Genomic DNA, 27,508 nt, shown 5'->3' with positions numbered 1-27,508 from the left:
TTTTACAAGTACACGAATCTTTTTCTTCTACGGAGACACAAAACTTTTTTTTACAAGTACACAAATCTTTTTCTTCTACGGAGACACAAAACTTTTTTTACAAGTACACGAATCTTTTTCTTCTACGGAGACACAAAACTTTTTTTACAAGTACACAAATCTTTTTCTTCTACGGAGACACAAAACCTTTTTTTACAAATACACAAATCTTTTTTTGCAAGTTACAAATCTTTTATGCAAGTACACAAATCTTGCCTTCTTCTACGGAGACACAAAACTTTTTTTTTGCAAGTACACGAATCATTTTCTACAGAGACAAATCTTTTTTGCAAGTTACAAATCGTTTTTACAGAGCTCGCTCTCCTGGCACTAATTTCACGCCATACAGCAGGGCATAAAAAATATTTTTGCTCTCTGTTGCCTTTAATGCGTGGCCCGATACTGACCTGCAGCTGTGACATGGTGTGAGGCAACAGTTAAGGTCTTTCTTTTCATACCACCGTTTTTTTTTTAAACATACCTCTTTGACCGAGCCAAATACTAAAAACACACTATGTGAAGAGCTATAAAGATGATAGAAATTAGTCTTACCAAACGTTTATGAAATGCTGAGGGGCAGACATAAACATAATCTGACAACAGGAACGAGTTCTCTAAACACAGACTATCCTTTACCATATTATCAGTTTACTTGATAATCGGCATCATTAACGTTTTGCTAACATTCACATCAAGAAAGACTGTAGCTTGCGATTGAGTAATATCATGCGAATGTACATGTACATTCGCTGCATCTCTGTCTGACAGTAGGCTACTCATGGGTTGTGTTTAGAGGGGAGGTGCTTCAGAACGTAGGTTCTAGCCTCTGTACCGAATATGTTCCTTCGCTACACCGTTGCTGGAGAGCGGACGGATGCGCGTGGAATTCTCCCGCTCTTTCGGCAGTAATAATATTAGCTTTCTGTCGCTTTGTCTTTAAAATTGTATGTTATATGCTAGGTCTTGTTGACCACCAATCTTTTATTAGTATAATTGTTTGGGGTTTGACTTAGCAACCACATGCCCGGAGTGGTGTGTGCGTAGTAACGCGCTTGGAAAATCACCACCTCAGCCAAAGTGAAGTGAGGTTTGGTAAGTTATGTTCTCATAGTTTAGAGTGGATATGGTCTTTGATTGTGTGTACAATGTTTATCAGATCTTCAAGATTGGTTGGTTACTTTTGGAAAAAGTAGCATCGACACTACTGTGTTTATGAAAGAGGACAGGCGATAGTAATGTATAGGCTAAAGCTCACTGTAAAGTGCTTCGAACAGACAGCGCATGCAGCAAGTGATGTGCAGTATTTGGCTAATTCAACATAAGACTGTATGTTACTTAAACTAATATTTTTTGTATCACATTGTAGCAAGCGAATTTGTTGATGAGATGTTCAAGCCTACACGTAGGATAACCTTTATAAAATAATATGTGATCTAGCAGGTTAATAATTACCTTCGTTTATGTAGGCTACCTTATTAGATTGAATAGCCTATTATGACAAGCCTGCTTTTGATGATTGATACACAGAGAGAGAGAGAGGGGGGGGGGGAGGAAGAATGATGAGAAAGAGTATATTCATTCATAAGTAATTATAATGTATGAGACAGGCAGGGGAGCACATACAATACTAACCAACCGTCTATGAAATAGACCACCCTGTTTTTCTTATCTTTCTTAGCAGACACAACACAACATTCAACATGCATATGATGAATGAATCACATCAATTGTGTGAAGAGGCATAAAAAATAGCATAAAAACAACTCATTTTAGGTTCATTTGAGCAGTCTACAGATTATGGCACCGTTTTCCATGTCACATATTAAAAGCTACCTGTTACACTAATAGCTCAGGAAGAAATGTTTTCTGCAGACAGTTCTGCTACACTGCTTATGTAGCAGGACTGTCTCCACATAAAATCCCAGTATAGAAGTAAATATGTAAAAAAAACAAAAAACGAAATACACATTTTGGAGACTATACCAACCTTTTATTTATTTTTTTCTCCATCAGTGAATGTTGTGCTGCTGGCTAGGTAAGTAAGCAAGCTGCTCTTACCCAAGCAGTGCCAGAGGGTTGGACTGTGTGAGATACAGTCACCCACTGGCGTCCGCAGTGAGGTGCAACATGGTCAGTATGACTAGCTAGCACCTGGTCATTGGTCTAACAGGGAGATGCCACTCTGAACAAACACATGCAGGGACCTAGCAGTTTTCTGTCAGCATGCAGAATTTGTCATCCCCACTTTATAACTAATTTCATTGTAAGGCTGTTCTGTATCATAACTGAAAATTGTTTCTCTGGAACTAGTTTATGCTAGTATGCAAGCTTTTTCAATGTGCACATTTAAGTCCAGGACATTTATGAGCTAGGTTTACAAAGTATTTTGTAGGTCAGGGTAGTTCTACACGGTATTCTCAGGGGTTATACAGTGTTATTAAAATAGATACTAAACAGATGGCTCCCAATTGTGCCACTGTTTCAGCACCGACATTGTGTGTCCTGTCTACAGATCTATTTCTGTGGGAATTCGGCCATGCGAACAGTTCCTTTCAACACCACTGCATCGGAGTGATAGTTTACTAGAGAGCAAATTGTTCAACAGAGTGCAAAGCTTACACCCTTCTCTGTTTCAATTGGACCAACACTTGTTGATTCTGGCATTTTCCGTGTTTTCAAAACACACACACGTTTGTAAGTGGTGTGCGTATCAATGAGCTGCTAAGCCTGCCTCACGAGCATAACCCCGGATGGGGTGTCCAGCTTCCACATTAGGAGTGGGATAGAGCGGCTGCGTTCGGCTGCTCCGGTTTCTCCGCAGGTGGCTCACGTTCCCGGTTCCAGCTAGCAGAGGAGGAACCGGAGCCCTGCGGAATCTCCCCGGGCAGATAGAGAGGAGCAGAGCTCTGCCTCGGAGGGTCTGTGATGAAGGTCTATGTGATGACAGGGCACAGACATGCACTCTGAGTGATGAGCCCTTGTGATTGCCTTTCAGACGCACAGTACAGATGGGCCAAGCCCCATTGCTGGGCTTGAGCATGGCGAGAGCATTGGCACGCTTTCTATCACGTCGAGCCAGCCTTTTTCCAATCTCGTCGTGATGATCCTACAAAAATAACCTGCAGAGCTTGTCAATTGACTGGGAAATATTGCCTACGCATATAGTCGATTTGTAGGTGACAGGCTCTGCGTACATGCCCTCTTTCCCTCCTCCTCCTCCTCTACTCTCCATGCTCTCCTTGTCTTTCTCTGTCCAGGTCGGGTATAAATAGTCGCGTGAACGCAGCGAGTGTCAGCAAAGACGGAGCCATGTCACCTCAGCACTTTGGTAGAGGGGTTTTAGCTTCGCCCCTGTTCTGCGCTGCTCCCGTCGCTACCCTGCTGTGACGGGCATCGCTGTCCAACACTGTCCAGCAGGTCAATACATCAAGGGTGCAGTTTGTGTTTGTCTAAGCAAAAAAAATAAGAAGAAAAAAAGCAGAAGAGAATTTCATCGCTTTATCATTTCCTCTTTAGATGTCAGTTTGAAAATGACAGCGCAGCAGGTGTCTGCATTCATTGACAATCTCCGTGTTGCTCACTCACTGCAGGTGTTTCTGTTTTTTTATCACCAACGGCAACACTGGAGAAGGAGAATGTAGAGTCAGCTGCATCTAAGTGTGTTCCATGGCAACCATTTCATGTCTGAACAGGCAAGGTGCTCAGTGATTGGCAGCCTGGGAACTAAGGGACTTCCTGTCTGGGCTGGGAGGATATGTGGGGATAGATTTCTTTGCACCTTGCATCCACAGGGAATGGCAAGCTGTATTCAGTGCTGTGGAGAAAGGCTGGGATGAGAGAGATGGACAACTTGCTACATCTGGGGCAGGATGGGCTTATTGATGGAAAGGCAACCTTAGACCCAGGGGAGAGACTGACATTCCTGTTCACCGAAGCACAAGGAGATGTTTTCTGGCCTTCATTAAAAGCTAAGCTCTCTGCGAAAAAAGAAGAAAAATCAAGCTCTACCTGTATTTTTCCAGTGTGACACAGTGTGTGTGCCCCACAGTGCCTCAGGAATCAGCCAGGGCTTTAGGACCACACTGGGTACGCAGGTGTTTTCTGCACAGACGCAGATTTAATTCATAATTAATGCGTTTCATTTGATGTGTGTGGCTTGTTAACCAGACTGTGACAGCGAGGTAGAGCGACTGCCCCCGGGGGCCAGTGAGCAAGGTGTGGATGACGTACGAGGAGTGCACCAAAAGTGGGAGCTGGTGCCTTGAAGCTCCAGGGTCTCCCACGAGTGTGCTGTCCTAATGCAAATGGATGAGACATCCAGACTATCACTGAAAGAAGAGAGTAGATGACCCCAGCAGGAAGTGTGCGTGCGCTGTGGGTGACGGAGCGAGTATCTGTGTGTGTGTAATTTACATTTAGACGTTAAGCAGACGCTCTTATCCAGAGCGACTTACAATAAGTACAGGGACATTCTCCTCGAGGCAAGTAGGGTGAAGTGCCTTGCCCAAGGACACAACATAATTTAGCACGGCCGGGAATCGAACCAACAACCTTCTGATTAATAGCCCGATTCCCTCACCACTCAGCCATCTGACCCCCCACTGTGGCAGAGGGTGTCAGATCACAGGCTGCTGTAGACATGACTGTGGGGTAATGCTCTGCTCCCTCGTGCTGTGGAGTCTTGGGTATGGTTAGGAAAACAAGGTGTCAAATTAAACGCGGCCAAATGTATTTTATGTCCCATTACAATTAGTGGAAAGATACACTATGTGTTCTTTTCATTCGAGACACATCCTTAGTTGTGTTCATGGAGATAGGATGGTGTACCATTTGATTCACCTTTGCTTCCCCTTAATGCTGAAGATGGAGTATACATACCATCATCAAAGAGACTGTAGATTCTCTGCAGCTGTGTTTCATCATGGTCCTGGACAGACTGGGTTTGATTAATCAGGCCTGAGCCTAAAGCCAAGCCCTGCCAGACATACAGCAGTCTCCCTGGGCTGGCAGATGGATAACATGGTATTATATTTGCCAGACACAACTGTCGCAGCACAATGCCATCCAAAAGGAATCTAATGCCATTATTTGTTGACTCACTGCAAATAGCTTTGATGGCACTCTCCCAAATTATATAATTGGGAGAGAGCTCATTGTTAAATTGTGTTCAGTTGCTTACCATATTCTGTCTGAAATTGGAATCTGTCCCTGATTTGTTTCAGGTATAATTTCCTGTTGCACGATGACTTCAGGCTATTGAAGAACATCCTGTTCGTCTTCCTGTCTGTTCCATACCCTCTCTCCAGCCCTCTCTTCTTCAATGGGGTCCCGCAGCCAAGGCTTCTTCCACCACCACCACCACCCCCACCGCAGCTCCGTGGTGCCAACGGCCATGCCCAGGCTCCTCCAGGAGAGCAGCAGCCTGCTGGGAGGCATCGCCCAGATCACGCCCAATCTCTTCCTGAGTCGGGGCAACGTGGCGTCCAACCGCAGCCTGCTCCTGTCCAAGGGCATCACCTGCGTGGTGAACGCCACCATCGAGCTGCCCAACTTCAACTGGCCCCACGTGGAGTATGTGAAGGTGCCCCTGGCCGACATGCCCCACTCGCCCCTCTCCCTGTACTTCGACAGCGTGGCCGACAAGATCCACAGCGTGGGGCGCAAGCGGGGGGCCGTGCTGGTGCACTGTGCCGCCGGGGTGAGCCGCTCCGCCTCCCTGTGCCTGGCCTACCTCATGAAGTACCACCGCGTGTCCCTGGCCGAGGCCCACGCCTGGGTCAAGGCCCGCCGCCCCGTCATACGGCCCAACGGCGGCTTCTGGCGGCAGCTCATTGAATACGAGAGGAAGCTGTTCGGCAGGAACTCTGTAAAGATGGTGCAGACGCCCTACGGGGTGATACCTGACGTCTACGACCGGGATCGTAGGAACCTGGTGCCCTACTGGGGTCTGTAGGCGTACCCCCCCCCCCCCCCCCCCATCGTCCTCGCCCCAGGGAGAGAGGCAGAGGAGGGAGGGAGAGAGAGCTGTGGTCGACTGTGTTGTCTGTCAAGGCTGCAGGTTCATGCATGTTCCCCCAGCCAGAGATGCAAAGTGTGAGTGTCTGTCTTTGTGAAGCTTAATTAATGAGTTCTGGTGCTTTTGGATGGAGGAAGTCAGATCAGTCACCGCACTGCAGACTGGTTACTGGTGCTACCACTCTGCACTGCACCCAGCCCACCCTTCTGTCTGGGAGACAAGGCCACCTCAAGCTAAGTGTCGCGTGGACCAAAGCAGCGCCCGGATCACAGAGATGCCTGGCACCGAGATCAAGTACCCAGACTGTGATGATGGCAGCCGTGCTTGGACCCCAGTTAGGAGGAGCATTCTGGGAAGGTGTGGGCGGGGCTTAAAGACTCCTTAAAGAAGTCCTTTTTCCTGACGTAACGTCACGTGATGGTATTGTGCCAGTTTTGCTGTTGTCTTTGATGTAAGGGGCGGAAGTCTGTCTCAATTTATGGTAGCATTTACAATACTTACAACTGTACATAAAAAAGAAACATTTTGACTTATTCTCATAAAAGTTATATAAAGTCATGAAATATAAATATGGGTAAAATAGAAAAAATAGGGTGAGGTGTTCTAGTACACTTTAAGATATATAAAAAATATGACTATATTAACGGTTTTAAACTAGATATTAAGTTTGAAAGAAGACTGTGCAGGAGTTTGCTATTATTTGCTTTGTGCTGTTTAGAGAGATGTCTTCCTCAAGCTTGAGGACAATGGTGTGTCAACGGCCACAGGGGGACATCATTTTTATGACCCTATCTTGCCTCGTCTAGATGATGTCTTAGTGAATCAAGTTCTGAAAAAAACGAATTCAAGCAAGAATTTCATATCCTGTGTACTCTCTGTACAACCATTTGGGGGCAAGAGGTTGTCTGAAATTCTTCTATTTTGCAGACACAAAGCTTTTCTAATATGGCAAATATGACTGTAGCAGATAACCCTGTCCATGGCAAAGGCATTTTCAGCAGTAAGCCAAGCCAAGCTTTTTTTTGCCCTACGGCAATGATATTCCAATGTAATAAGTTAGCCCATGCTACTGTTTGTGTTGAAAACCCGTAAAAAAAATAAAACAGTTGACTAATATATATTTTTTGTCAGTCAATACCTAACATTTACCAGAATACTGTATATATAGTTGTGAATCAGTGATATTGATACTTCAAGATGTCACTGTATTGTCTCATGCAAGGCAATATCTCTCGGGCTGGCTTTCTTTGTCAGTTCGCTAGGAGACATGTTTTGCAGAGAGAGAGGTCGCACAGTAAATTCCACAAAAAGGTCTGATGTTTCACAGAGCCATTTGCCAGAGAGATGTCTTCAGATGTCAACGCAGAATTCTATCATTCTTTTTCATTTGGTGAGGCCACATAGCAGCAGGCTGACAGTGATGACTGCTATCGGTCTTCTGCTAAGCCTGGTGAAGGATGTCCAGAATAGCTTACACAATAAACACTATTACCCACAAGCACCGGCTTCCTCTGATGACAGGCCAATCATGATAGAAATGCAAAAGGGATTGAACCAAATGACACCTTCTGCTACATCTTCCTAGACTGAACTGAAGCTGTGTGCGTATGTCTGCGTGTCACCATCCCACGGTGTAGTCTGACTACCCAGGGTAAACACATCATTCACCTGCAGCAGGATATCACCATTCATGTCCATGCCAGTGAGCAGGGTGATTTACATCCTCCTGAGTGTTCAGGGTTCAGGCCATGCAGAACAAAGTGTTGTGATGAACTTGGAGGAGACATCATTAGGAAGCTTCAACTCAACAGGAAGCAGACAGAGGCACAGCCTGGTGCTCACTAATCTGTGCCCGGTATCAGAGACAGAGATGGCAAAAGTACACACATCTCTCACTCAAGTTGACAGTACAGGTACTCATGTTTAAAAAGACTCATAATAACATAATAACAATGTCACAACAGTGTAATAACAACATAATAACAGTATAACAACAGTGTAATAACAACATAAAAACAGTGTTACAACAGTGTAACAACAACATAATAACAGTGTAACAACAGTGTAATAACATAACAGTGTAACAACAGTGTAACAAACAGTGTAACAACAGTGTAATAGCAACATAACAGTGTAAAAACAGTGATAACAACATAATAACTACAAGCTTTTGTTTGTTGTGTGTGATGGCAGAAATGAAAAAAGGCACGCAATGACAATAAATAATATTGATCATGCCACCAAATACAGAATAAACTAAAGTAAAGAGCTTGGTTTGAAAATGTATGAAGTAGAGATATTTGTGTAAAAAAACTTGAGTGAAAGTCAAAAGTGGTCAAGTACTGATCCAAGAAAAATCAACTAAGTACAGTAACAAAGTACTTCGTTACTTCCCATCTCTGGTGCCTACATAGTATATTTCACAATACAACAATTTGAATAGGTATGTTGTGTTATCAAACGGGCACTCAAGCAGGCAGAGAGGGTGAGGACACCTTGACAGGAAATGAAAGCTACAGTAACCTTGGTAACAGTCAGTGAGGGCCAATGTGTTCTTATTGTTGAACACATCTCATGAGTTGTCGCTAATGAACAGTGACTGAATCAATGCCCTGGACAAATTGCCGCAGTAATCTCTGAGATGACAAGCTGTATGTGCAGAGTGCGTATTTAGAAGAATTTCAATAATGACAATTCCCAAACCAAGAGATCTCAGTCATTCTACGTTTCTGCATAAAATCAAAGGTGACTTTTGTCATCAGAGAGGAGAGAGGAGAACAGTGACGTGTGTTGCAGTGCAAAAAAAGGCAATTAAACAAAATAAATGATTGTCTTTCAGTGAGGGGTTGAATGACTCTCACTCGTTGTTTGTCTCACTCGTTGTCATCCTCTGACTCATCTGTCCCCATCATTCCTTCACAGTGATTGGATGCAAATGCACGGACCCTTCTGTCAGTCCGGATAAAGACAGGACTCTGATGCGGAACAATGGAAGCAATTGTTGTTGTCTTCTGTTTTATAATGAATAATTACACAGTGAGGATTTCTAATGAATTCAAGCAGGTCATTAAACTGTCAGAGGGATCATCATTAAATCAGAGAGCGCTCCTCAGGATGGATGGTGAAAGTGTAGACCCAAATCTAGCCAGCGCTGTCTTCAAACGCTCACATTTGACCAGGCTTCTGTGGAGAGAAATGATGAAATGCTAATGGTTGTGTGGTTTTCTTCAAAGCAGCAGGTCTTGTAGGCTACTCTCCTTTGAATTCCTCTCAGAGGACTTCACTCCGGTCTTCTCTAGCGACCGGGCTGGGTCTGTAAAACTACAGGTTAGCCTCAAATAAGCGTGGAAGCACTTGCTTTCATGGCTAACGTATCGGTTGTTATGCTTGTCTGAACTCCAGACATACATTCAGAGGATTTTTTGCAAACATCAGTTGTGAGATACTCACTTGAGAATGAGGGTAAAGGCAATTATTTGTACCTTCAGAAGTGAAATAGTTGTCTTAAATCGATAAAGTGATTGACAAGAGGCATGAGATATGAAAGGCCCCAGGGCTGAAGCAAACCAATCAATATGGCGGCACCATCACTGCAATCTCTGCTGCTATTCTTGTGGGCTGATCATTTGATTCATGGCACTGCTGACGATAAGCATGAAAATTACACATCAAGACTGGCATATGGGAGGGAGGGGGGGTAGTAGGGTGCAGCGATGGCCTGCATTTCAAATGTACGCATCCCTATTCAGTAATTGATTTGAGCGTTTGTAATTTTCTACAATCCCAGAGCTCTCAGTGAGGAGAAAGGAAATCATTTTCAGCGGGATGTTCAATTAGGGAGTGGTGAGATATAAAATGAATGTTGGAGACCACACACCTGAGCATGGGGAGAGACAATGGTAATGAGACTAGTTCCGTGGAACCTACAGACGGCTTGTCTGATTGGCTCTTCCCCACACATCCACCAGCTAAGGCCCAGCAGGCTCCTCTGTGGACAATTTATTCCATTTTGTCAACAAGTGAGGGAGATGAGGTCTCCTTGGCCTTAGCAATGGCATGCTACTGGGCAAAATAACAAGAGAAAATGAGAGACAATCTAGGTCCATTTGGAAGTGGGCCTTGGAAGGGTACACTTGTGTGACATTCCTGCATTAGGCTCTGAACAGGCTGGTCCAGAAACCCTCTGCGGTCATATTAGATGACTCGCTTCCTCCTGCCCCCACAATTTCTATGGTAATTCAGACACACACTGCATTTTGAGAAAGATGACACATAAAAACAACATATGAGAGTTCCTTGACTGATGGAATTTAAAATTTTTACTGATTTGTTTATGTACATGTCACTTCACATTACAAGTCTACAGTACCATACTGTAATGAACACAAAGTGCTGATGCAATAAAATTCAGAGTTGACTTCATAAACATTCCCTTCAGAGCTACACAGACACAACAAGACAAACCTACAACCAATAATCATTGTTAAGAAATATGATTAAACAGTGCAAAGGACATTCTAAAGCAGTTAGTCACACAATCCTTAAAATGGTATATATGACTGCCTTTCAACACAGCACTGAAGCTTTTAAAGTTTAATTAAAGTCTTTGAAAAAATAATCGATGAAGAATGTTATCAGCCATAGAATATCCTTTTAAAGACCCGGCCATTAAAGTGATTCCAGCAATATGATACTACAGCCCAGATTAAATAGAAACCAAAGTAGAAAAGGCAAGAACAAAGTCTCTTTCTTTACTGAGCTCCAGCATGAAACAAAAACAAAGTGTAACCGGAGATGGGAGGGAAAACTAAAGACGGCGTTCAATTTCATTCAGTCTCTGGATCCCCAACCTCAGTGTATACTACATTGCACAGTAATAAGTCTGACTGTATTGAAAGAGCACTCTAGTTTTGCACAATAATTTAACATTCTGTGCCACTCTACTCCACTGTTTTTTGTTTGACTTTTCCATGTTATATTCCAATACTGTTAAAAGTTATCTCAATAAGAAGCTCCATAAATATCCATGTCAACTCCCGGGACCACCCAGGAATAACGCGTCACATACATGATTTTATTAATAACACATTAAGTTACAGATGAGGCTTTCATCTTGCCCTTGAATTTGTACAAATATACTTTTTCTACTTCATCACTTTCCCCGCCCCATGTACTTCAAATCGCTGGAGCAAATGGACTCCTGACAGAGAAGGAAGGACAGAGAATATTAGATAAATAAATAGAGGTATTCCAGTGACTCCAGAGCCCTCGGGGGAGCGGCTGTGTTCTCCGGCCTTCTAAGGTGAGAGGTCGAGGGGTTGCGAGGTCGCGTGGCGGATAGGGAGTCTGCTTCGCCTCCTCGACAGTGATTCATGTGCGCCCGTTGCCGTGGCAGCGGCGAGGAGGCGTTCAGAGCAGGTCAGGCAGGATGAGGCCCGGCGGTTTGGGCTCCACGCAGTTGATCCAGAAGTTGGCACAGCTGGCGTGGTACTGGTGGCCCCCGTACAGCAGCTTGAAGTTGTCCGTCTCCGAGTTGAAAGCCTGAAGGGAGAAAAGGGCGCAAAGGTCAATGCCGGAGTGAGTCAAGGAATGAAACCGGGCTGGGTGAAGATATCTGGGCTGGTGAGGAGACTGGAGGAGTCTCCTCGCTAAGAAGCACCAACAGAGGTCAGCGCGACGCCCCGGCTGTGAAGATCTGACGCGGGAAGACTTAAATAAGACTTTGTGTTCAGCGACTATCATCTCGACACATTTCTATTGAGACGGCCCAGCGCTGCCCGTCTCATCCTACATCTGAATATAGCTGGGAAAATGAACTTGGTGATTTGGGCTGGGAGAAGTGCTGTGATGTGAGCATGCATTTAGACGGGGCACCAGCTGCAGCCTGGAGCTGGAGATAAGGTGATGCTAATGTGTGTATTATGCAGTTTAAGAGTTTGCATTCCCAGTGAAATATCTGAACTGTAGCTAGAGACAGAAAGGAGTCATGTGTGGTGAATCATATCCACCCACACACAGATGGAGAAATGCATGTGCACTTTCTCACACATACACACACACACACACACACACACACACACACACACACACACACACACACACACACACACACACACACACACACACACACAAGAACCCAAAACCCCTACAAACACACAAACCTGCTGACTAATGACCTGCTCACGGTCAGTTTACAATACAGGGGGACACCTGTTGAGGCTTTTGCACAACGACTGAAAATACACCCTCCCTTTTTCTCACACACTTCTATTTCACAGACTAAATGTATTCTCTTTCAGTTCCTTTGTGCCTCAACCCACTTCTCTCCTTCAAACCTGCACTTAGACTGCCAAGGCTCGCTGTGCTGGGGAGAGAGAGAGCAAAAAGAAAGAGAAAACAAAGAGATGCCCCCACCTCCTCCCCTCCCTCCCTCCCTCCCTCCCTCCACCCACCTCATCCCTACACTCCCTCTCGCGCCCTCAACCTAAATTCTCTTCCTGCATAGCCGTGATCAAGTGCAATTTTACCATCAACCGGCACAAAGCCATGAACAGCCTGAGCCAGACTTTAGGGGAGCAGAAACCAATAGAACGTCCGGGAGCTGCAAACGATGTGAGCTCGAGTCACACTCAACGAGATTGGAGGAAACGTAAAAGGTCAGCAACATCAATCCCCCACGACCTATGCTAAAGTATTTCAAGGTCGGTGACGTGCACGAACATATCCAGAAGTGCTAATGATCCCCAGCCACGACAGGAGGCCCCCATCTGTTAAAGCCAGAAGCAGGGAACTAAGAGAGGGAACTAACGTCTACATGAGCTCCCTAGTGAGGAATACCGGGAGGCAAAAAATAGTGAAACATATTAGCCTTACCCTCAACCTCGGGTCATTTTCTTTAGCCAGTGCCTGAAAGTAACATAAAATGAGTCAGCATATTCTGGTTGTATTTAGCATCCTGAGTTAGCAAACTGGTATTTGGGTGAGTGACAGCCCGTACTGACAGACATCATCCCTTTCCAGAAGCATCCAAGCTGCCTACAGTGAGAGAACCCCTGGTCTCATCATCCTCTCCTCCACCCCGACACTGATGCAGTAACTCAGGGATGGGCTGCTGTACCACAGATCTCCAGGCTGTGCACTTTGGAAGATATTACAAAGATATTACCAAGCTAACCAACCATTACAAGATGCACTGCCATTGCCTAATAGATGTCTGCTGAAAACTAACCTTGTAACAACATAGTTCATTCCAAATATGACATTTATGAGTATAAATATGTATCCTACTGATAAATTCGTATTTAAGCTTTCCAGTGCATTGATTACATTCATTAGCATTTAACAAGCACTGTTGCTGTTATTAAAATTAAAAGTTTACTCTGGGAGCTGAAAATGTCAGAGATAAACAGTGGATGATACAGATTGCTGCCCATCCCTGAGCATGGCTGTGTGGGGGTCTGGAGGCCAGGGTTAGAGTCACCAATCCTTCCCTTTTGGTGAGAGCAAAGGGGTGAGTCAGAGGCCTGCTGAAACCACCATACCTTCTCCTTCACTCCCCACCTCTATCCTTCACCAGGTTCAAAGATAGAAAGCAGCCCTCTCCCCTTGTCGTCTGAAGGTAAACACCATTATCAGTCCCCTAGACTGCAGCGTTATAGCTTTCTTTAGACTGCACTACACTGCGAGGGAATGCTATTCCCCACTTGGCTTTTATGCTTTCTTACGAATGCGCCTCTGCCGAAAATGTAATTAAAAGGTGGGTTGTTAATCTGAAGTCAGGGGCATAGTAGTAAAACATTTTTTATTTCAAGCTAGCGGGGAGAGAGAGAGAGGGAGAGAGAAAGAAGAAAAGAGGAGAAAGAGCGCAAGAGAGCAAAACAGGAAGAGTTTGATAAAGAGATCAAGAGAGACACAGAACAGAAAGTAACTGGCACTGACACTGGCACCAGAAAGTCAAGCCTTGCTCTTAATGAGGCCCTCAAGGTGACTCGTGGTTACTAATGACCCGGAGCTGACAAGAGGGAATGGTCACTGCCTGGACCACGGAGTCAAACGAAGCCCAGGCTCCAGTGATGAGACTTTACATTTACATTTAGTCATTTAGCAGACGCTCTTATCCAGAGCGACTTACAGTAAGTACAGGGACATTCCCCCGAGGCAAGTAGGGTGAAGTGCCTTGCCCAAGGACACAACGTCAATTGGAATGACCGGGAATCGAACTGGCAACCTTCGGATAACTAGCCCGATTCCCTCACCGCTCAGCCACCTGACTCCCTAAACTTAGACTTAAAATAACGCAGCCCTGCTTTTGAGGGGAGCTGCAGGGGAGCGTTGATTGGTGTTAGTGGAAGTGAGAGACGAGATAAAAACAGGCATCAAGCAGAGAAACAAGCAGAAAAACAATGACTCTCTCCCTCTCTCTCTCTAGGTGAAGCATGACACCGCTTGGACCCTTAGGAAACCACTCCCAGAATGCAACAGCCCAATCTGAGGTGCCAAAGTAACAGCTCTCCTCTCACCTTCTTTTCTTGCCAATTTGCTTTCATCCGTCTAAATTATTTCCACTACCTCCCCCGACTCCCCCTCTCCCCCCTTCCATGGCTAACAGTCCAAGTTATCATCGTTACTGTTATCCCGTCATGATTATTTCATGACGCTTCTCTTATTCTTGGCATAAATGAAGATGGCCTGGGACGCAGGAGCGTGTGGCTGAGCGGTCCATAGATATATATAAACACTAGATGTCTTACGGCGGAGTCTAGAACGTCCGCACGTGGCGGCCATCTTGCTACAGTCAACTCGCTCACCCATAACATTGTGTTGAATCTACATGTACTTTTTAAATGACCATAACTTGCTCAATTTTCAACCGATTTTGAATTTTGAAAGCAAGATGGCCACCATGTGCGGACGTTCGACTCCGTTGTCCGGCAACGCGGACGAGACATCTAGTGTTTATATATATATCTATGGAGCGGTCTGCCTGCAGCCTCCTCTGTGACGGAGCAGGGAGCAGCCGCATGAGCCCAGAGAACACTAAGAAGGATCCTGTCAGTCTGGCACCCCACTGTGTCTGTCTAGAAGCAGAGAATTGCCCCGGTAGGAAAGAGGGAATTGAGATTTAGTTAACAGTTCACTTGGCTGTCTCGTACTCGTTTAAACAGGCGTCCAATAGCATTGTCTTCTTTTTTCTGCAAAATGCCAAAGAAGTCAAAGAAACAGGAATTTATTAAGTGCAGAACGTCTGCGGTAAGAAAAGAATAGTGTGAATTATTTATTTGCTTGTGAGACGTTGTGTGTACGTGTGTGTGTGTGTCAAACCTTGCTGCGTGAGTCCACGTTGAGCAGGCACACGCCACACGCCAGCTCCTTGGCGTTCTTGATGCCGTGTCTTAGGATGCAGGACGTGAAGTCCAGGGAGCTTTCATCAGGCTGTACGCACACACACACACGCCCGCGCGCACACACACGCACGCGCACGCACACGCACAAACACAGGCAAACACGCGCAAAAAGGTTGGTGTATTATTTGATCAATCTCTTCATCAACAGTCACATAGCCTAGCTGCAGGTTAGTATCTTAGAGGGGGGAATGAATATGTCAGCATTCATCTCTACATTACAGGAAATGTCGTTTGTTTATCTCCGGGCAGATCTCTACGCTTGTGCTGCTCCTCACTCCCAACTTTCACACCCCCTTTTCTCAATCCCTCCTGTCTGTCTGTATCTCTCCCTATCTTGCTCTCCATCTCATCACCCTTGTCTCCTCCCCCTCCCCTTCTCCCCCTCTTTTTCCTCTCTCTCCCCCTCCCTCACCACCCTATCCTCTCCAAACTGACATTATCTCAACTCGAGACGTCCAGTCAGCAGCATTATCAGCTGAGAAGTCATATTCTTCCCAGGGCAGGCTGGCTGGCAGGCTGGCTGCAGGGATGAGGCCAGTCCATCCTCCTCTGCTCTGCTGCTGTAGAGCTAGCAGACTGGAGACTATGCCACACTCCCCCGACCTCTCTGTCACACACACCCTAAACACAGGCTACAACACTGCAGCTGGAAACACTACTCTGATAACCATACTGGGACTGATTCATGCTTGGTGCCGACTCACGGTGATACAGCTGGTCATACAGTAGTTGAGATAGACTTTTAGTGTTATGGTAGTTTGATGAGATCACACTTGGTCAACTATTGATTCGGTGTTATGTTCAGTATGTAATATCCTGTGATCATTATGGTGAGGTTACCCTTGGTATATTGAAAAGCGATTGTGGCTTATGCCAGCGAATGAGACTTTGTGGGTTAACGACCTGTGTGTTTGTGTGTGTGAGAGAGGGAATTTGTGTATGACCGAGTGTGTGTGTGTGAAGGAGTGTATGTGTGTGTGACTGTGTGTGGGTGTATGTGACAGTGTGTGCGTGTTTGCGCGCATGTGTGTGGGTGTATGTGTGTGTGGGTGTATGTGACAGTGTGTGTTCGTATATGTGTGTGACAGTGTGTGTGTGTGTGACAGTGTGTGTGACAGTGTGTGTGTGTGTGACAGTGTGTGTGTGTGTGACAGTGTGTGTGTGTGTGTGACAGTGTGTGTGACAGTGTGTGTGTGTGTGACAGTGTGTGTGTGTGTGACAGTGTGTGTGTGTGTGACAGTGTGTGTGTGTGTGACAGTGTGTGTGTGTGTGACAGTGTGTGTGTGTGTGACAGTGTGTGTGTGTGTGACAGTGTGTGTGTCTTACCGCCAGGTTGCTCAGGGACATGAAGCCCATCAGGTTGTTCCACACTCTGCTGATGTCCTTCAGCAGCTGCTGCAGCTTCTCACAGCACACCGCCGTCGCCTTGACGCCCAGCTCCACGCGCTTGGTGACACGGTACACCTCCACCACGCCTGTCACACACACACACACGCGCAGTCAAGCCACAGACCAGCAAAGTCTCCTTCACCAACATGAGCCAGATACAGTAGGGAGTCCTCTGGTGTAAAACAATGCTAATAAAATAAAACCTCTAAAACCCATCTGCTGTGGTCACAGCTGTAACTCTGGGCAGCTATTCCCAGTTGAAAAGGGGGAACGGTGATTGATTCAAGGTTGAGCCGGCCAGGAGTAAGTCGAGAGATCAAAAGATCTTTTATGGCTGTGGGTACGGACAAGCACATTGTGTTCCCTCTGCGAGCGTCCTCACTGTGGCATGCGTGTCACTTGTAGCTCATTAAAACCAGACACTGCTGTCTGGTCGGAGCTACAGACGCTAGCAGGCAGGCAGAGATAAACCTTCACACCTTGGTCGGCTAGCGTCCACAGGCTATGCTCTCTCTCTCTCTCTCTCTCTCTCTCTCTCTCTCTCTCTCTCTCTCTCTCTCTCTCAAGGGCTGAGACCTGGGGGTTGGGGCTCCTGCCTGCGGGCTGCGAGCCTTACCTAACAAGCTGTGGACCTCCCTGTTGTTGTGTAGGTGTGTGTGTGTGGATCTCACCCAGCAGGTACTCCATGCCCTGGGCGGACTGGATCACCTCGGTGCAGACAGCGGAGCTGCTGATGCCGTTCAGGGTGTTGTTGGCTTTGGTGATGACCTGAAAGGACAGCACACACACCAGGATGAGTCGGACGTGTACACACGCACGCGCGCGCACACACACACACACACACACACACACACACACACACACACACACACACACACACACACACAGTAACATACCTGCAGGGCACTCTCCAGACACCTCTGCCACTCATAGGCGTAGCGTTCACTCTCCTATGAGGACATAGCAGGTTTTACAACGGGCACCAACACAGAAGGCCAAGCGGACAGCAGAACCAGGAGCGTTTGGAGGGGGGGGGGGGGTTCCAATTGAATAAGCCTGCATGCTCAAGTGTTATCAGCACCCACACATTTGGAATAACAAAACAACCACTAAGCATTTGGTAGCTATTAACAGCCACTGGGAAGTGAGTGCGTGACTGGGCTGCGAGCGAGGGAACAGAGGCCCTGCTCACCTCCACCTCGCCGGTCAGGTCCTTGTACTTGTCCCTGATGACGGGCAGGGCGGGCTTCTCGCTCAGGGTGTTGGAGCGGTCCCTGAAGTGCTGCTCTGGCGCCGGGGAGGGAGGCGAGCGCCCGATCTCCTTCTCCCCCAAACTGTGGCTGCGCTTGTGGGAGCCTGAGGGGAAGGGCACAGGGGGGAGGGTTAGCCGTTTATGTTGATGTTCCATGAGCTCGTTGTCGAAGATGCAAGCTACTCTTCTTTGCAAGGGGGGGGGGGGGGGGAGACCGAGAGAGAGAGAGAGAGAGAGAGAGAGAGAGAGAGAGAGACCCTCATGAACCTGCAAGCATGAATATACATACACACATCTATCCATTATTCCAATGGTCCGTTTAATGACCACTTTTAGTAGCCTTGCTGATGGCTTACTCCAGAGATATGCACCTGTTGTTTGCTAGATGGTAATTGGGGTTTTCACCGAGATCCCATTCTGTGTCTAATTCCTTCCGGACAAGGACAGCAGAAAACAAACACTTAATTTGCGACAAGCGATAATTATGTACAAAACAGTGCCATGCCAAGCAGGTAGGAATAATTCATGAGGGGGCTCGCAGAGAGCAAAGAGGAGGCCCCTCAGCGCGCACACAAACACACACACACACAGGAGCAGAGTCTGGACGAGGAGAAGGGCAGGCGCCTGGTGGAGTGTGTTGGTCTGAGACAGGTAATCTAGCCCTCTGTTGGGACCTGCACCTTCCTCACAACACCAGGACAGCTCTAATAACACACACACACACACACACTCACTCACACATTACAGTCCCCATTGGGCAGAGGGAAGAAGTACAACCCTCTCATTCACACAAATTACATTCAACACTGGGAGAAAAAAATCTATGCAAGGCAAATTAGCTTTTTATCACACTGGAGGAAGGAACCGATGATAAATTAAGCGAGAAACATAACACCAGAAAACAGTGGTAAAAAAATGAATACCCTCGAAGTGGATGTGGTTAATTCCTGTTTATGGATTTTTGCAGAGCTGCGTTAATTAATCTCCCCTTGTCCTAAGAGAGAGAGGAGGGGCCAGCTGTAGTCACAACGCTGCCATCTGTTGACCTTCAGCGGTACTGCAGCAGGCTGCCTTAGGGACCACGTGCTTTAAGGTGATGAGAGTGTCACATGACAGCAGACACCCATCCACACATCCATCAACGCTGGAGAGCGTTGATCTAATCTACTGACAGAAGATCACACAGCCAATAACAACTGGCTGACATAACTCGAGGAGGGGGAAAAAGAGATTTCGACTCACCTTGTACGGAGAGGTCAAAGGTCGCCAGTTCGTTTTTGATCATCTCTTCGCTGGATTTGACCTTGGTCTGAGAGCTGGCCTTCAGGAAGTCAGACTTGCCAAATTTGGGCTTGTCCCCCTGAAAGGCCCCAAACTCGTCTGTGGCCTCGCCCGGGACGCCCTCGGAGCCGGCCTCGCCGTGCGTGGCGGCGGGGGAGTCCGACTTCTCCGACACCGTGCTGGCGAAGTCCCCAAAGTCGTCGTCCTCATCCGGACCTCCCTGCTCGCTCGAGCCAAAGTCGGCGAACGCCTCAAACTTGTCGTCCGCGGACGCCGAGTCCTCGGCGGCGAAGGCGGTGAACTGGGCCGCGGAGGCGTTGCTGACGTTATCGGCGCTGCCAAACAGCGTCTCCATCCTGTGGGCTGTGGGGGGGGAGGGCAGGGCCCCAGGCACGCCCCCATCCTGGCCTAGGGGCTTCCTGGCTGGGGCCGACGGACACTCCTCCCTGTCTGACCAGTCGAAGCTGGCCAGACTGCTGACCGTTGACGCTCCAAAGGGGTCAAACTTCATGTCCTCTCCTTCTGTAATGACAACACAGAATACCTGTGGCATACTGTACAGTAGCAGCTTAAATGTACTTATTACCCAGCCTGGACAAGGCGAACAAGTTATTTAAAAACAAGATTGGCTAAGCTGGTTTTTATGATGCTGAATCTTTTTCAAACTGTTCGGTCGCATAGCGGGGTTTTACGTTCAAAGGCTACAGCGACGCTGGGAATCAAAAAGGTGTCAGTGTCGAGCCTTGTGAAGCTGTCGTGACAAGTGATTGGTTGGCTCGTTCTCCTCAGCCACCCACTGTGACGTGGAGATTATGGGGTCTAAAAGGTTTCCTGAGTAGCACGGCTGTAGGTTAGCAGACACACGAGGCAAGACTCCGGATGGTCCTAAAAGATCCCCGCCTACCACCGTCCAGGAGTCAGGGTGTTGTGAAGCTCAAACGGACGGACTAAGAATAGAGGCAAATGCTAACAAATCAATATCTAGGGTACAATATTTCACTTGACATCTGTGCAATGTTTACATAAAACTACTGTCCAATTTTAGAGATGTCCTTCCTCTCTATTCAGAGCTGCTTGGCACCTGCCCCATGTGTGCTAACGACACGAAGCTGCTTATTAGCGGCGTACAGACAGCCTTGGTAACAATGCTGAATGGAAACGTGACCGGCGGGAGGTGCTCGTCTCAGAACAGATTGTCATGGCAACGTCGGTGGTGAAACCGTTCGCTTTGTATCGATTCTGTTCCCATCGAACTGTGTTGTACATGTGTAGCAAATGTCCATGAGAAATCAATGACATGAGTGGGCTATCTGAAACACACTAACACACAGCTGTGCACGTACGCACGCACACACACACACGGAGCTTTGTCACCGCTCAACACACCACTGAACAGAACCACAGCAGTCATCAACAATTTGTGAAATTGACAAGGAGCTAGCGCGGTAAGTTCGCGGGAGCTAGATCCAAACACGAGCGCTGAGAAACAGGACAGGAGGAAAATAAGACGGTACGCGTTTCAGCCATACCAACAGTCAGATTTATTACCACAACATGGGGAGGGAGAGAAAGAAGAGAAAGACCACAAAATACTGTGAGGAAGGGTCTGGAGATACAAGAGATAACTAACACTTGTAAACGGGTATTTTAATCGTTCAGGATACAACGGCATGCAGAAATTCAGAAAGGAAAACAAAGAAAACAGTGGAAAAGCGTCAAGAGAAAGAAGAGAAAACAAGTGTAGGATATAGAAGCAGTGTAAAAGAGACCCAGTATGAGAAGGCACATTCACAGACTAAAATGAGGAACTCTCAGGAGGAGACGGGCCTAGTCACTAACGAGGGGGGAGAAAGCAACAGGGGTTCCCCCCCGAAGAGAACAGAGAACACTTGAAAAGCCAAGTTCATTCAGAAAGACAGGTTTCAGAAGGACAGGTTTCAAGGCAGGTGCTGTTAACCCTTTGAGGACCCGAATGTCTCAGAAATACTTGTCACGACAGAAACTCGAAAGTCTTTTGAGACCCGATTTAAATCAGGCTGCTGTAATTTAAAATCCATATTGCAGGAGTCCGAGGAGGACAATGCCTATGTTGCATTTGTAAGGACCAGAGGTGCAGCATTACATTACGTTTGATCACAAAAAGAGTGATCTATGCATCCAAATTATTTTGTAACCGCTTTTTGGGGCACTCAAAGGGTTAAAGAAAACAAAGAGAGGTCTACCAGACATCAACACCTTAGACAGAGCCTTCATCATGTCCAATTACAGGTGCTTAAAAAGATTTAAAGAGACAGTATCTTTTTTTCTCTTGCTACCTTTGTGATAGACTTGTGTGCACAAGCTCTTAGGACCCATTCAACAAGAGCAGGACAGGATTTATCAAGACAACATTAAATCCTTGACCTAAAATGTGTTCAATAAATATCCTAATAAATACATTTCATCTTCAAATAGTTAACACATTAAAACAATACCAGGAAGTCTAACTAGTTCCAAAATAAATATGAGTAAATTTTCCTGTAATAAAAATACACTATTAAATCTGTATGAATACATGTTCTTTTTTCTTTCTTTGATAAAAACATGTAATACTGATATGCAAAAAATGGCATTCTCAAATATGTTCTTGTCAATTTCACAAATTGATTTAGCAGGCACACTGCAGCATAAAGCAAGGCAGGAGGGGGGGGGGGGGACTAACAAGACTGTGTTCTCAGAAAGCCCGTTCACAGACTCACACATGATAAAAACATACCTGAAAACCATGGACACATGAAATAAACCGCCTTCATTTGGAGCCTCGAGGCCCAGAAAGCCCCCAAACCAGGAAAAGAGGTACTGTCTCTTTAACAGGTAAAGACGTCCAGGAACATAGTGCAAGCGTGGTGAGGTTCACACACTCAGAGGTCTGTCGGATACCATATTTTTTCCCCTCAGAGATGAGTTCTTGAACTTTCTAAGGATAACACTATAGATGGATGTGGGTCACCAAAAAAAAGCAGCAATGAACAGCTTCTGGGGAATGTGTGAGCGCTTGACTGGGTCGTACAGATCACATCTAGCGCTTTGTTGCGGCTCCAGGGTCTGCAGTGATAACTAGATTTGTCTTCCTACTAGTACAGAAGCCCAGCTTGGGTAAACTGGGCGTACTAAATTATGTGATGTTGTAATTGAAAATAAGGCAAGTAGGGCTCTTTAATATTGGTCATTTCAACAACATCTGGGTTTATTTGGAAGTTGAAACGAGATCAAGGCCCCACCTAGCCTGAACTTAAGTGACTGACATGCTGGCTGGTGTTGTTCATCTGAGTGTGTATGTGATTGCTAGTCATGTCAACATTTCGGGGGATGAGGGTCTGAAAGCTTGTGCCGACTGTGCTCGCACTGACTATGTTCAGGGTGCACATACTTGCAAAGGTCCTTGTACATACAAGGTTGAATATGAGACATGGCATGGAAGATGAGATGCCAGGTGAATAAATGATGAGCGCTGGCTGTTATGGAAAAGGACTGGCCATGGGGGTGAAGAGCCCAAGGCAAAAACTCTCTGTGCAGTCTGGAAGGGACTGTGCTCTCAGGCTCATCTGATTGAATAGCTGAACTTTGACTTGCCAGTACTGATGTACACTGGAGGGCATCCAACCAATAATGTATTTGAGGTGGAGAAGCTCCAATGGAGATCTATTATTTAACAATGAACACTAGAAAGACTATGATGTCTGCAACAGGAATACTGACTGAGACATACACATAGTTTCGGCCATAAATACTATTTTTTTTCCCTTTTCCCCCCCCATCAGTTCTAAAATATAGTTTCTCCTTAAAAAAAACTTACAACGAATCTACAATCAATACCCAATTATCTACTTAGGCCTTAAGTGCCAAACAGCAAATATAAGTAAATGTTGCCAGTGGAGAAGGGAATCTCCATAAGCCTACAGTAGACAGTGACACTGAGGATCAGTCAGTGACCTGCATGAACAAACTCCTTCCCTGCAGCTCATAAACACAGCCATGCTCCTGCATACTTTATATTCAGCTGCATTCATCAACACAAACACACACACACACACACACACACAGAGCCTGGGGGTCTAAGTGAGTGAGCGGAGGTGGAGGCAGGGATCAGGAATCGATGAATGGAAAAACACATAACTCAAAACATACTTACCGAAATCACCATAATAATAGTCGAATGAATAAATAAATCTATACGTAAACTGGTGGAATATGACATGGGATAGAGATGAATGACAGTGTTGGGTGTGAGGCCATAATGGTTATGATGATGTAGTGCTGTGAGGTCTGTGTGAGTGCATGTGGTGCAGCCCTGGAGCTTACTGCCTGCCCTTTGACCCCATGTTTTAGCGGGAACTGTAGGGCACTGAGGGGGGCGGATACTAAGCCACAGCCAGGCCTGGGATTGGTCCTGTGTGTGACTGGGCGTGGCCTCACCAGAGCAAGCGCACTAGTTCCTCACCTGCGGCGGGGGGCTGGTGGGCGGAGAGGCCGGGCAGGTCCAGAGAGCTGTCCGACATCACATGCTTCAGGTCTCCGCCCATGTCGGACAGCTTCATGTCCAGCTGCACTGAGAGGGCGTCCTCAGAGTCCTCCTTCCCGACGCTGCTGCCCCCGATGGACGGGAGGTCCAGGGACTTGACGGAGGCCGAGTCCTCCTTGCCTTGCTTGAAGGCCGCCACCTTGTCCACCAGGCTCTTCTCCGAGGCCCCCAGCGCCGTGCAGAACTTGGAGGACTGGAAGTCGGCAAAGTCGTCCGTGTCGCTCTTGAGGGAGGAGAAGGAGCCACCGCCGCTCTCCTTGGCGTCGTCGTAGGCCCCGCCCCCTTCCAGGGACAGCTGTTTAAAGGCGTCGTACTTGTTGGAGGCCTGCAGGGGTCTCTGCTGAGATGGCCCCTCCCCTCGCCCCCCCGCGACGCCGATGCCCTTGTGCTCGCCCCCGGAGCTCCCGAACGCCATGAAGTCCGCGAAGTCGTCCTGGGGCGTGGCCGCGCCCCCTCCCGCCGCGGGGCCGGGGGCCGCCTCGGAGGAGGAGGAGCCGAAGAGGGCGAAGTCGCCAAAGTCGTCTGCTGCTCCTCCCCCAGGGTGCTTGCCCCCCCCTGGAGGAAGCACTAGAGCAGGGTGGGGCACGGGGGGGAAGGGGCTGGGCTTGGCCTCAGCTGGGGCGGGGCCAGAGGGGGCCAGGGAGGAGAACAGGTCCAGGTCGGCCATATTGAGAGGATTTTTAGGCTGAGGGAGAGAGACTGCTGCTGGTGTTTGTTGCTGTTGTGAAGACTGAGAATGAGGGAAAGGAGGAGGGAAAGAGGGCTGAAAGATCTTGGCCTGGTCTGAGGGGTCTAGTGGAGAGATGCTGTCGGCGGTTTTAAAGTCTGTGAAGCCATCATCAACGCTGACAGACTTGAAATCGGCAAATCCGTCCCCTGCGAACACAGAACAAAACAAAACAATTGGGGAGGGCATTGAAAACCCGCCTTCAACACAGCCGCCAGACAGGGAGGACATTGGCATGACGCTAAATAGCAGAGCCCCGCTCGGCTTGGATTTGCTCATTTCGCAATCCTACAAGAAGGAGCTGGCAGGATTAGTTATGGCTTCGTCACATCGCGGACGCTCGCAGTGAATTCCAAGCCATCTAGCAGACTTTGTTGTACGAGCCTGTCCAGAAAACACACTGCTTCGAGAGCACAGCACACCTCACTGCACAAAGATGAGGAAGTCTACAGGGACACACACACAACCACAACATGCGCTGGGGCTGTCAGACCCGGGACAGGAAATGATGAAGCCATATTTCAGGTTGAAAGTACTCCCAGTGTAATCTCTAGACTCTTTGTAGGGCTGTGATCTCACAACAAATGATTCTTCTTTTCCCCTACTCAAACCACTGTATTTATTTCCAGGGAGAGCTACAGACACCTCTAGAGAAACGGGCTCTGTATAGAGGCCTGGCCTGCAGACAGAGAGTAAAGGTCACCGCAAGCAGGACTTACTGGAGTCACGTGAGCTGTCCCCAACCGAAACTGTTCTAGGGAAACGGGGGCAGGACACAGAAACTGCATAAACACTGGGCGAGTGCCCTCCAAAAGGTGTGCGCAAGTAAACATAGTTTCATAGCACAAAACTTCTAGCACACGGTTTCTTTTGTCAATATGACATACACCTTTTTCAGTCAATTTCCAGTTAAATTATCCAATTCAAAATATAAGGTAGGAACCTTTTTTTTCCTCCCCAAAAAAATAGGGAGCCATAAAGGATGCGTCACTAATAGTGAAGTGTTCCCTGTGGTGAAGATACTAAACTGGTGGCGTTTAGTTGGGTAGGAGTTTGTGTGTGTGTGTGTGTGTCCCAGCTCTGTGCCAAGGAGGAGGGAGTTTTCCTTACCTACTGGTTTCCGGTCTGCAGGTGGTTCAAGCTGTCTGAACACACTGTATTTGTCTCCAGAGTCTGGGTCAAACACAAACAGAAACAAGTTTAAAGCAGGCTGTGTACATGGTATCTGACAGACAGGACAGGGATCAAAGAAGTGAGATATTTCGGCTGCGTTTTCAGAATGTGTGTGTGGATGAATGTGTCTGGTGGGGGGTGGGAGTGGGGGGGCCACGCAGGAGGTACCTGGGGCGGGGGGGGCGGGCTCTGCCGGCTGCTCCACAGACAGCTGCTTGAAGACGGCGTACTTGTCTGAGGCCGAAGAGGAGCCAGAGCCCAGGACCGGAGTCAGCAAGGAGGCAGCGCTGCAAAGACAAACAGCCATGTCCAGTCAGCAAGGACCAGGAAGGCCAATACTAACCCCCACCCCCCCCACACACGCACACACCTCCTCCCTCCATCTCCTACGCTTAATCCGCCTAAGCTGCCTGAGCTGATTGGACACTTACAACCCTGGAATCCCACAGAGCTTTACACCAGACTGGGCCACAGATAAGAGGCAGGGACGAGGATGAGGAAGGAAGAAGCCCCCCCCCCCATCCACCCAACGCCATCTTCTTCAAAGCCGGCCACTGTCGCCAGGGTAACACCTGCCAGCGCTTGCTGACGACCAGCCACGGGCGTTTTCACTTTTCATTTTAATTAGACAGTGATCTGAGTCTCTGGAGGATGTGAGATGAGGAGCTGAAACAAACAGGCCTGTTCGGCTGTGTGTGTTTTTTTGTGCGTGAAATAGAGAGAGGGGGGGGGGACTGGATTGTAAAGAGACTACGCCACTCAGATGTGAGCTCCTTTATTTTTGCCGTTCCCTTTGTCTTTCTTAAAAGATAATTGCCTCGCGGCTCTCTCTCCCTGGGAGAGGACAGGCTTTCTTCCTCTCAGGTATAAGAATGTGAAGAAGTGAGCTTATCTACTGTCCGTTGAAATGAATTCATTAGGACGATGCCTTGAATCATTGTAATGCACGGGAGCGTATTACAGGCTATAAAAGGAACTGTGTAAGATTCAATACTTTCAAAGACTATCACCATATTATTCGCAGTGATACCTTTACAAACAGTCACTTATTGTAATACTTTCATAACATTACCTGTTCTGGGGCTGAGAGGGGGTTGCGCCAGGAAAGCTTCCCCCAGACTCTCCCTGGAAATCGGTGAAAGATTGCTCTCCAGCCCCTCCGGCCTTGGGGGCCTCCTGGAAGTCCTGGAAGTCGTCGTCGTCCGTCTTGGTCCCCTGAAAGCAGAGACGACAGAAAGTGGATGCGTTTGCCTCCACCAGGGACGGTCGAGCATTAGACAAACAGAACGATCCCTCCCTTACCTGCACAGGTGGGAAGTTAGGGATGAAGTTAGCGGGGGGCTGGGCGGCAGGAGCTGGGGTCGGCATGGCCATGACGGCTGCGGGCGGGGCGGGCATCGCCATGGAGACCGGAGGCTGGGTCATCATGGGCTGCTGGTGCTGGGGCATGACCGGGGCCATAGCCATGGCCAGAGCGGGCAGGTTGGGCACGGGCGGAGAGGGGAACTGACTCAGGATGTCCACGCTCATGGCTGGTAGACCGCTCTGAGACGAGGAGACAGGAGATGAGAGGGTTGCTGCCGTGGGATTGGTCAACAATGACAGGGAACGAACAGATTACTCTGAGGGGAGACCTCTGTGCATGAAATGCAGACTTGAATGCCTC

At 47.5% G+C, this 27,508-nt stretch overlaps 2 protein-coding genes across 12 annotated transcripts in view; one reads left to right on the top strand and one right to left on the bottom strand.

The window, feature by feature from the left end:
• Nucleotides 1–877: 877 nt before the first annotated feature.
• dusp14 (dual specificity phosphatase 14) lies at nucleotides 878–7,183 on the top strand. Of its 5 annotated transcripts, XM_062473605.1 has the most exons (4): nucleotides 878–1,131; nucleotides 3,297–3,456; nucleotides 3,630–4,125; nucleotides 5,262–7,183. In XM_062473605.1, the coding sequence occupies exon 4, from the start codon at nucleotides 5,360–5,362 to the stop codon at nucleotides 5,990–5,992; it is 633 nt and encodes a 210-aa protein (XP_062329589.1). In that variant the 5' UTR covers nucleotides 878–1,131; nucleotides 3,297–3,456; nucleotides 3,630–4,125; nucleotides 5,262–5,359; the 3' UTR covers nucleotides 5,993–7,183. The 5 variants fall into 5 exon arrangements, with proteins under 5 accessions (XP_062329589.1, XP_062329588.1, XP_062329591.1 ...); XM_062473604.1 differs by lacking the exon at nucleotides 3,630–4,125; XM_062473607.1 differs by lacking the exons at nucleotides 3,297–3,456; nucleotides 3,630–4,125 and having other exon boundaries at nucleotides 5,346–7,183.
• A 3,173-nt stretch (nucleotides 7,184–10,356) lies between these two features.
• synrg (synergin, gamma) overlaps nucleotides 10,357–27,508 on the bottom strand; it is a 30,574-nt gene continuing 13,422 nt past the window's right edge. For 3 of the 7 annotated variants that reach the window (XM_062473243.1, XM_062473247.1, XM_062473248.1), the window contains 14 exons: nucleotides 27,145–27,387; nucleotides 26,915–27,057; nucleotides 26,011–26,129; nucleotides 25,780–25,842; nucleotides 23,862–24,818; nucleotides 19,343–19,903; nucleotides 18,041–18,204; nucleotides 17,745–17,798; nucleotides 17,520–17,616; nucleotides 16,786–16,934; nucleotides 15,377–15,487; nucleotides 15,208–15,246; nucleotides 12,929–12,961; nucleotides 10,357–11,596 (listed from right to left, as the gene is read on the bottom strand). In XM_062473243.1, coding sequence (XP_062329227.1) covers nucleotides 11,465–11,596; nucleotides 12,929–12,961; nucleotides 15,208–15,246; nucleotides 15,377–15,487; nucleotides 16,786–16,934; nucleotides 17,520–17,616; nucleotides 17,745–17,798; nucleotides 18,041–18,204; nucleotides 19,343–19,903; nucleotides 23,862–24,818; nucleotides 25,780–25,842; nucleotides 26,011–26,129; nucleotides 26,915–27,057; nucleotides 27,145–27,387 — 2,865 coding nt within the window. In that variant the 3' untranslated portion in view covers nucleotides 10,357–11,464. The remainder of the gene's footprint in view (nucleotides 11,597–12,928; nucleotides 12,962–15,207; nucleotides 15,247–15,376; nucleotides 15,488–16,785; nucleotides 16,935–17,519; nucleotides 17,617–17,744; nucleotides 17,799–18,040; nucleotides 18,205–19,342; nucleotides 19,904–23,861; nucleotides 24,819–25,779; nucleotides 25,843–26,010; nucleotides 26,130–26,914; nucleotides 27,058–27,144; nucleotides 27,388–27,508) is intronic. The other 4 variants (XM_062473246.1, XM_062473250.1, XM_062473244.1 and 1 more) reach the window with 3 other exon arrangements.

Source organism: Osmerus eperlanus, chromosome 11, assembly GCF_963692335.1.
Source record: "Osmerus eperlanus chromosome 11, fOsmEpe2.1, whole genome shotgun sequence".
Lineage (NCBI taxonomy): Eukaryota > Metazoa > Chordata > Actinopteri > Osmeriformes > Osmeridae > Osmerus > Osmerus eperlanus.
This window is presented reverse-complemented; position numbering and strand designations above follow the sequence as displayed.

Excerpts from the sequence above, each read along its gene's own strand:
- dusp14 (XM_062473607.1), top strand. The coding sequence starts at position 5,360 with ATGGGGTCCCGCAGCCAAGGCTTCTTCCACCACCACCACCACCCCCAC.